The sequence below is a fragment of the Schistocerca serialis genome, chromosome 1 (assembly GCF_023864345.2).
Source record: "Schistocerca serialis cubense isolate TAMUIC-IGC-003099 chromosome 1, iqSchSeri2.2, whole genome shotgun sequence".
NCBI lineage: Eukaryota > Metazoa > Arthropoda > Insecta > Orthoptera > Acrididae > Schistocerca > Schistocerca serialis.
Window position 1 is genome coordinate 388,551,286 of NC_064638.1, and position 9,013 is coordinate 388,560,298.

Genomic DNA, 9,013 nt, shown 5'->3' on the forward strand with positions numbered 1-9,013 from the left:
GAATCAACAATTGTAACTGAGGCACAAAAATTTGAAACCATGGGATGACCATCAACAAAACAGAGTGATCAAGAGTGCAACTAAGTAATGGAATTCTACTCTCCCAGCCTCTAGGAAGAAAGCAATCATACTGTGGTTATTATATATTGGCCGCATGATATGGACCTATGAGTTCCTCTTACAGCAAGAGCATGCCCACAACTGCAGTTATGATGGTGTTTTAACGGTAACCCATAATCTCACCAGGTCTGGTCTTGTGGCTAATCTATGATGAACCATAAAGCTGACTACTTCTCTACCCCTGATACCTGCGGATGATGGAATAGTCAGTAAAACAGTCATACATTTCATGAGGGAAGGTGGATATTACACAAAATTTAATGTACCTCCCAGTTTCACAGTGTGGATGGAGGGTCTCCAGTTATGACACCTCTTGTCATGACGTGACATGCCCAAAAGAGTTTCCAGCTGCAATCCATCCCCTCTCCTTCATATACTACTACAAACATTTTTAATTTTTTAAAACTATTTAAGCTAGTAACCCATTTAGCTCCTATTGGTATTCATCTTCCCACCACATTTTAGATAAAATGATTGTGATCACCTTTTCTTACTGCATCCTCCACTATAGCATAGGTGTGAGGTGGGTACATCACAGTTTTTTGACCAATAAGGTGCAGAGCTTGTATTGCTTCTTCACCAGCATTCATTATTTTTCATCTTTTATAACTCTCACTATCCTTCCACTTTTTCTAGTTACCTGGGCTTTAAAAATAACTGCCTGTGGAAACAGGAACTGCTAACCAACCTGTTTAGTCTGTTTAAACCCATAACCATGATTATCATCATCCCCATCATTGTAATCATCATCTGGACCACACACCTGCAGAGGTCATATCCAAGTGTATCACAGCGCTCTGACATTGTAACTCACAACAAAATAAAATAGGCTGTATCTTACAGTGGAGTTTTCCTGGCCACCCCTGGCCAGCACAACTGCTTCCACAACCTGCCCTCCATCATCTCCACACTGCAGAAGATGGCATAAAATAGCCCCTTGAGGTGAGCATCTTCATGCAAATCTTAGACTACATTTTTGTGATATGCTAATTTTTAAGTTCATATACAAACGATTTGACTCCTACGACGTAAATTGGAGGAAAGGCCATATTTAATAATTTTTGGAGTAGGACTGGAAGTAATACATCGTTAAAAGCCCCAGAAATATATGCAATAGTAGTGACAGGACTTGGTATTTGTTATTAACCATTTCAATTTTATTTGATAAACGGTAGTGGGTGTCAGGTGTTTCTTTACCATTAGTGAACTAAATTCCTGTATTCAAATGTTTTATGAATGCAAGAGTATACTGCAGTTGGCATCAATGGATTTTGTCATGTGGATTAGCATTACATTTTGCAATTAGAAGGATGATTTGAATAATTCAATCAGGAATCAATTATTCCTTTGTTCATATAGTGTTATAAATGTTGCTTCTTTCATTCATATGGCATTACAAATGTCGAGTAAAAACAATTGTGTTGCAGTAAGCATATTAAATATTTAGGTATCATCGGCTAATGAATGGGAGAGGAATCGCCAATGTCGCAACTACTTTATGTAGTTCTGTATTTGGAATGGATACCTTTTTCATCTAAAACACCAAACCTTATTTTTGTTGTCATATGCTTCCATTAGAGTAAGCTCTCACACAGTACATCCAAAACATAGGTATCAGCTTTTCATTTATAACAACAGACTAGCAAACGGAGGGCATACATCTACTTCAAAAACAGATACCTAAACCACACACACGCGCACACACACACACACACACACACACACACACACACACACACACACACCTGGTCATCTGCTTTTCACCATGAACATTCTGTTGCTGAGGATTACTCTATTAGATGCTCAACAGTATTCACGTAACCCCCAAAGAACTCATTGAATCAATGCAAACTACTAAAACCACTGCTGGTACTATCCAACCCTGACCCCTGACTTGGTTCCCATCTGTTCCGAGTCACATAACACCCCCCCCCCCCCCAAGCTATGTCAGACAAATGTGCATGTGATACAGTATACAAAAATTTTGGACAAAGGAGCCCTTCTGGTTCATGTATGTCTCCAGGATAACCGAGTTCATTGCAAACATACCTGTTTAATAACAGATGAATATCAAAATAGAGGCAATTTCATCACTAAAAATCCCCAAAGTAGAAATTCTCTGTGACAGTGACTAATGGCGCAGGTGAAATTGCCGAGAGAAGTTCAGTAGAGTAAATAATAAAAAAGGAAATAATCGAGGCAGGTCAGGAAGCCACAGGTATAGCGAAAGCAGAGACAAAGAAGCTACCAGTAACTCAGTAAATAATCAAGCTTATGGGTAGAAGAGGAAGGTGTAAGGATATCAAGGCTGAAGTAGAAAAGTAGTATACATTGCTTAGGAATGAAATTAGTAATAAGCTCAACAAGGCAAACTGGAAAGAAGGAGAGATACATGTAAATATCAATAATTTTAGCCATAGCATGTATGGAACTTCGGCAACTGATCATAAAAAACTAATCTCGTAACAGACAGAGTCACTTTTATATATTTCTGGTCACTAGTTTAAGTTAAAACATCTTAAAACCAAAATGTGGTGAGTTGACAGTATGAGCAGTATTGGTGTAGTATTTTGCCATATTGGGCACTAGACAGCTGTGCAAAAAACACAAGTGTTCATTATGAACAGTTGACTGGTGTCCAATATAGAGTACTACTACATCAGTGCAGCCATTTCATCACATTCTGGTTTGAAGCTAGTTTATTCAAAACCAGTAACTAGGAATCAATAAAAAAGGAACTAAGATTGTTCCAAGATTAGGTTTACATGTAAAGACATTAAGATAGACACAAGTATACAAAAACGTTGATACAGTAAGATGAAAAATAATTTCAGAGGAGTGAAATGTGCTGTTAACCTATGAAGTACAGCTTGAAAATTTCTATTAAAAGCAGAAAAACAGGCAAATGGATGGAAAGAGTACACGGAGGGTCTGTACAAAGGAGAGAATTTGTACTGAAGTGTGACAGAATAGGAACAGGAAGTTGACATGCAAGAAGTATGAGATCCAGTGATGCAATTAGAGCTCAACAGAGGACTGAAAGATCTTGGCCTAAAGAACTCAACAAGACTTTCGGGGTCACTGAAATCTGTTGGAAATGTAGGATCTAGAAGGTTATTTGAGTTGATGTAAAAATTGTTGGAAACCAGTGACCTGTCATCAGTCTTGCAGCAAAGCTTTATCATCATATTACCAAAGAAGGCTCAAGCAGATAAATGTGAAAACTATGCGTGGTTAGTCTGGCAAGTGATACTGGCAAATTGCTTACCAAAATCTGCACTCTGCACACCACTGTGAAGTGTATGGCAGAGTTTAATACACACAAGAATAGAAAGAAACATTGCAGATGCATTGGACAATGATCAGTTCTATTTCAGGAAGGAAAACTATACCAGAGACGTAATTCTGAAGTTGACCTCAATAATTGAAGAAAGACTGAGGAAAAATTAGGACACCTTTCAACATGTGTAGGCCTTGAGAAAGCCTTCAACAACGTAACATGGAATAAAATGTTCACAATCCTCTGTAGGTTGGGGCTAAAATACAGGGCACAGACAAGTAAGCTACATAACCAGTAAAATGGTCAAGAAAAACAATTTCATATTAAGAATGGTGTAAGGCAGGACTGCAGCTTATTACTGTAGCTCTGTTGTTCAACTATTTCATACAAGAATTCATGAAGCATGTGAAGGAAATTTTGAGATATCAGCACTAAGATCAAAGATTATATAGCACAACTTATGGCTTAGAGAGAAACAAAGCAATGGTGAAAGTGGCAAAGTGTAATAAAAAGGAGCATAATGATTTGCATAACTTCTAAATTAGGAATGATGACAATGAGAGAAATGACAGAGTTCCTGTGTACAGGAAATGAGCTCACACAGGATGGTTGCTGCAAGGAAGGTATCAGAATTATATCAGAGCATGTGCAAAGTCTTTTTCAGAAACTGGACGTATTTGAAATTTAGTGCTCTTGAAGAATGTTAAAAACTGAATGGAAAGATAAAGAATGAAATAACTAATTACTAAGACGAATAGGTGCAGAAAGAAGTCTATGAAAGATCCTTACCAGATGAAGGGACTGATTAGTGGAATGTCTGCAATGGCACCAAGGAATAGCTGATACAATGTTTGAGGGAGCAGTAGGAGGGAAAACAGTAGTGACTAAGTCTGGAATATGATACATACATTATAGAGGATGTTGGTTACATAGAGATGGAAAGATTAGCACAAAACAGGTAAGGATCGAGGACATCTTCACACCGTTCAAAAAACTGATGGTTTAGAATCTGGAAAATGAATGTATGTGACATATAAGTGGAAGAAATTTGTGAATAGTGTAACTTTAGTTTTGGTATTATGAGGTAACTTGTTTGCAAGTATGTATCTACAGAAGGGCATTGAATAAAACGTAAAAATACTCATTGCACTAGACTCGTAAATAATTATATGTCTGCCAGCGTGAATTTTTAAGTTTTTAATTGCATTTTATCGTAAAGTTTCATTTACATTTTGTTATTCAGTGATATTCAATACAAATACATGTATTGTGTGCTGATAAGATAAAGAGCAGACATGTGTGTGAGGAACACACATTTGAAATTTGTGGAATCCTGCTGATTTCCGCACTAGTCACTCGGTTAAATTAAACATCATCTGATGTCATATGGCACTGAATTTAACGTGGAAGGCAGATCAAAAACTATCTTCATTATTATAAACTGGGTTAGTACTGGCAATACCATTGCCATCATGTCTCACTCACTACAATGCCATCAGTAGGAAACCAGAGACACATTCTGTCTGTGTGTGTGTGTGTGTGGTGTGTGTGTGTGAAGAGACCAGACAGCGAGGTCATCGGTCTGATCGGATTAGGGAAGGATGGGGAAGGAATTCAGCCGTGCCCTTCCAGAGGAACCATCCCGGCATTTGCCTGGAGCGATTTTGGGAAATCACGGAAAGCCTAAATCAGGATGGCCGGACGCGGAATTGAACCGTCGTCCTCCCGAATGCGAGTCCAGTGTGAACACGTTCTCATTACGTCCTTATACTGCACCCACTGATTTCTGTCAGTTCTACACATCGAAAAGCTCCACAAATGGTGTACAAGTTCAGATGTGTATAGGAGAAACATTCAGTATTTTGGGGCTGATACAAATTTCATTACGTAGACCGGAACATGTTTTTTACACATTTATAAAAATTACATTGATAAATAATGTGCAAAATACATTATTGCTATGTTTAAAGTTATTTATTACGTAAATGAATTGCACAATTACAGCCCGTATGTTATTTACTGACTCAAAACTATATGATACTTAATTCTCACGCAATCATGATTACGTAGTACTCAGTTCGTGGGTGTGTTAACACTGAAATGGATTTTATGACCACTTTCACTTGTTTTCAATTATTGTCCTGTTGTCTGCTCTAATAACAATTAAGACGTAAAAGTTCGCCATTTAGGCCGTCCATGGTGCTCATTATTGTGGAATGCTATACAGATCCGAGCAAGGAAAGTATTTCTGCTAACATTTTATTTCTTCTGTTGCCGGGCACCTTGTAACCAAGTCATAACTCTGTCGATTCCTTCACCTGTTATTGAACTCGTTTCAACAACTGTTATCTCTTGTGTTATTTCTTTTTTCAGCCGATTTAATTGCAAAATAAGTAACGCCTCGTTCCTCATCTGTCTGTATGAAGCATCCATTTTCGATAGAACAAGCAACACCTACAAAAGAAAACGGACCGAATTTAGAAACATGGATTTTTATCTCTTGTGAATTGTTTAAACTCTCCATTGCATTTACCTTCGTATGTTTCAGACATGGTTCTGCAAGAATAGAGTACAACAACACACCCGCTGCTGAAATTTGACATAAATTACTCGCATCAACTACATAAATAATTTTCTTCACTCCCTGGTAATAATTCCTCCACATTGGTGCCATTATTCCCCCGATTTCTCTTATTGTTATTTCTTTTTGGCTCGATAATTTGACTGGGACGATGTTTAGTCCCACTGTAGGGACTGTACTCGAAGTCACATCAATTTCTTCTTTGTTTTGCAACCGCTTAAGTAATAACGTTTTTCCAGCACCAGTTGGACCGAGGCAGATATACATTTTACAACAGTTTCCTAACGATCGCAACGAAACACCCGTTACTGTTACCATAGAAACAAGTACACTACACAATCAATTACTGACTTCAAACGTTGTCTCAGGCCGTCGACATCTGGAGCGACTGAAAGAAACGCAACGGGCAGGCGATCTTACTCAGCAACTGGTAACCAACTGGCTGGCAACGCATTTCCGCAGACAGCGCAACTCCGAGATGAGAAACTATAGTTGCCGGGTGCAAGCGTGGAGCAGATGGAGAACTGTATTGCATCCTGAATATCGATTGTCGAGTACAGATTCAAGCTTAGAGAAATTAGGATGACCACACTCGAATGAAAAAGCTAAGAAAATTCTAGATTCATCCGTGCATTCAAAGAAAGCAACTGCAGGCTAGATGTAGCAGACAATGAGCCGCACATAGATTCGAAATTCATTGCTTTTTATAGAACGATTAAACAGTCCTATAGTGATTTGCACAGCTGATGGATAAATGCTACAGACCTGTTCACGTAGAACGGACCTCCGGACACGGAGGCGGAGCGATAGGGAAGCTCGGAGGGTATTTGGTCTGCGCATACTTGACGGCAGAGAGCGGGCAAACAAATCCGCGTTGCCGCACTGTGCAGTAAACAACAATCAGGTTAATGTGCCTACGGTACATCGTATCTATGAGAGGTCTAAAAAATTTTAAAACCCATTTCGATCAATCTTACGTCACATTTCGACGACATTGCGGCCACCGCAGCTGTAACCCACATTCTAGAAGTGGTCACACGAGTGATTTGTAAGCAGTCTCCTTTACAGACTGATTGCACTTCCCCAGTACTCTACCAATAAACAGAAGTCTACCATCTGCTTTACACATTACTGACCCTATGTGATCGCTCCATTTCATGTCCCTAAAGCGTGTTACACCCAGTATTTGTACGATTTTGCTGATTCCAACAATAACACATTGGTATTATAGTCATAGGATATTATGATTTTTGTTTTGTGAAGCGCAAAATTTTACATTTCTGAACGTTTAGAGCAAGTTGCCAATCTCTGCACCACTTTGAAATCTTATCAAGATCTGACAGAACATTTATGCGGCTTCTTTCAGATTGTCCTTCACTATAGATAGCTGCATCATCCGCAAAAGCCTGATTTTACTATTAACATTGTCCACAAGGCCATTAACATGCGACATGAACAGCAAGGGTCCCAACACACTTCCCCAGGGCACACCTGAAGTTACTTCAACTTCTGAAGATGACTCTCCACCCACAATAACATGCTGTGTTCTCTCTACCAAAAAGTCCTCAGTCCAGACACAGATTTCAATTGATACCCCCATATGATAGTACTTTTGACAATAAGTGTACGTGTGACAGTCAAATGCTTTTCGGAAATCAAGAAATACTGGCTCCATCTGATTGGGTTGATACAAAGCTTTCAGTATGTCATATGACAAAAGTCCCAATTGGGTTTTAAATGATCGATGTTTACGAAACCCATGCTGTTGGCATTGAGGAGGTAATTCTGTTCAAGATACCTCATTATGTTTGAGCTCAATATGTTCTAAGATTCTGCAACAAATCGATGCCAAGGATATCGGACTGTGGTTTTGTGGATCACTTCTGCTACCATTCTTGTAGACAGGTGTGGTCTGTCCCTTTTTCCAAGAGGTATAGATTATAGTTAGAAGATGGGCTAACTCGGGCACAGATTCAGTATAGAATCTGACAGGGATTCCATTGGGCCATGGAGTTTTGTTCAATTTTAATGATTTCAGCTGTTTCTCAACACCGCTGACACATATAGTTAAGCATTTCAACTTTTGCTTTGTTACCCTCAGTTTCAGTTCCTATCTCATTCGCTAGGGACTGGACACTAACTTTGGTGCCACTAACACCCTTTACATACAACCAGAATTGGTTTAGGTTCTGTGGAAGATCACTAGACAGTATCCTGCTATGGTAGTCACTGAAGGCATCACACATTGATCTCTTGACAGTCAAATGCGTTCATGCAGCATCTCTCTATCTATAGCCCTACACTTCATTTTACACCTATTATGTAGTAATCGCTCTTTCTTTAGATATTTCTTTACAGTGGCTGTGTACCATGGAGGTTCCCTCCCATTATGAACTGTTCGACTGGGTGCATATCTATCAAGCGCATGGTCAACTGTACTTTTAAACTTTAGCCATAGTTCCTCTACATGCTGAGAGTTTCAGGTTCCTCATTCAGATATGACACTACTGATTTTTTATGTAGTTTACTGAACATTTATCTCTTTTTTCTTGTTTTAGTTGTCCATTGTACTTTGGTAATCATTGTTGCCACAACCGCTTCATAGTCATTGATACCAGTTTCGATATTGACATCCTCAGACAAATATTGAAGTCTTTTTTTTGCCATTAGATCCAATGTATTTCCACCATGAGCGGTGTTCATAACTATCTGTTCTAGGTAGTGTTTCACAGAAGGCTTTTAGTAGTTTCACAGGATCACTAACAAAACTTTAATTCTCCCAATTAGCTGTTGGACAATTAGAGTCTCCCTTGATGATTACAGAAAGATTGGGGGACTGAGGTTTCTCTAAAGTTTTGTGTTATATCAGGAGACGAGTCTGATGGCCGATAGAAGGATTTAAGAATCATTTTCTGCCCACCCCTGATAATGAATCTTGTCTGAAGTATCTGACATGCAACTTGAATTTCTATCTTGGTGGATTTGAGTTTCTTCTCTTCTGCGACAAATACACCATCATCGTTCCCCATCAG

General features: G+C 38.9%; 1 protein-coding gene across 1 annotated transcript; it reads right to left on the minus strand.

Annotated features, from left to right (window-relative positions):
- Window positions 1–5,389: 5,389 nt before the first annotated feature.
- On the minus strand, window positions 5,390–6,420 carry LOC126457545 (ADP-ribosylation factor-like protein 16). The gene is made up of 2 exons (XM_050093955.1): window positions 5,934–6,420; window positions 5,390–5,854 (listed from the first exon to the last, which is right to left on the minus strand). Exons 1-2 carry the CDS (start codon window positions 6,297–6,299, stop codon window positions 5,660–5,662), a joined length of 561 nt encoding a protein of 186 aa, XP_049949912.1. The 5' UTR covers window positions 6,300–6,420; the 3' UTR covers window positions 5,390–5,659.
- Window positions 6,421–9,013: the final 2,593 nt, after the last annotated feature.

What these genes read in the sequence shown, in the direction of transcription:
- LOC126457545 (XM_050093955.1), bottom strand. Translation starts at nt 6,299, where the DNA reads ATGGTAACAGTAACGGGTGTTTCGTTGCGATCGTTAGGAAACTGTTGT. An exon ending in CATGTCTGAAACATACGAAG is followed by an intron (nt 5,855 to 5,933) that starts GTAAATGCAATG and finishes TTTCTTTTGTAG; the next exon opens with GTGTTGCTTGTTCTATCGAA.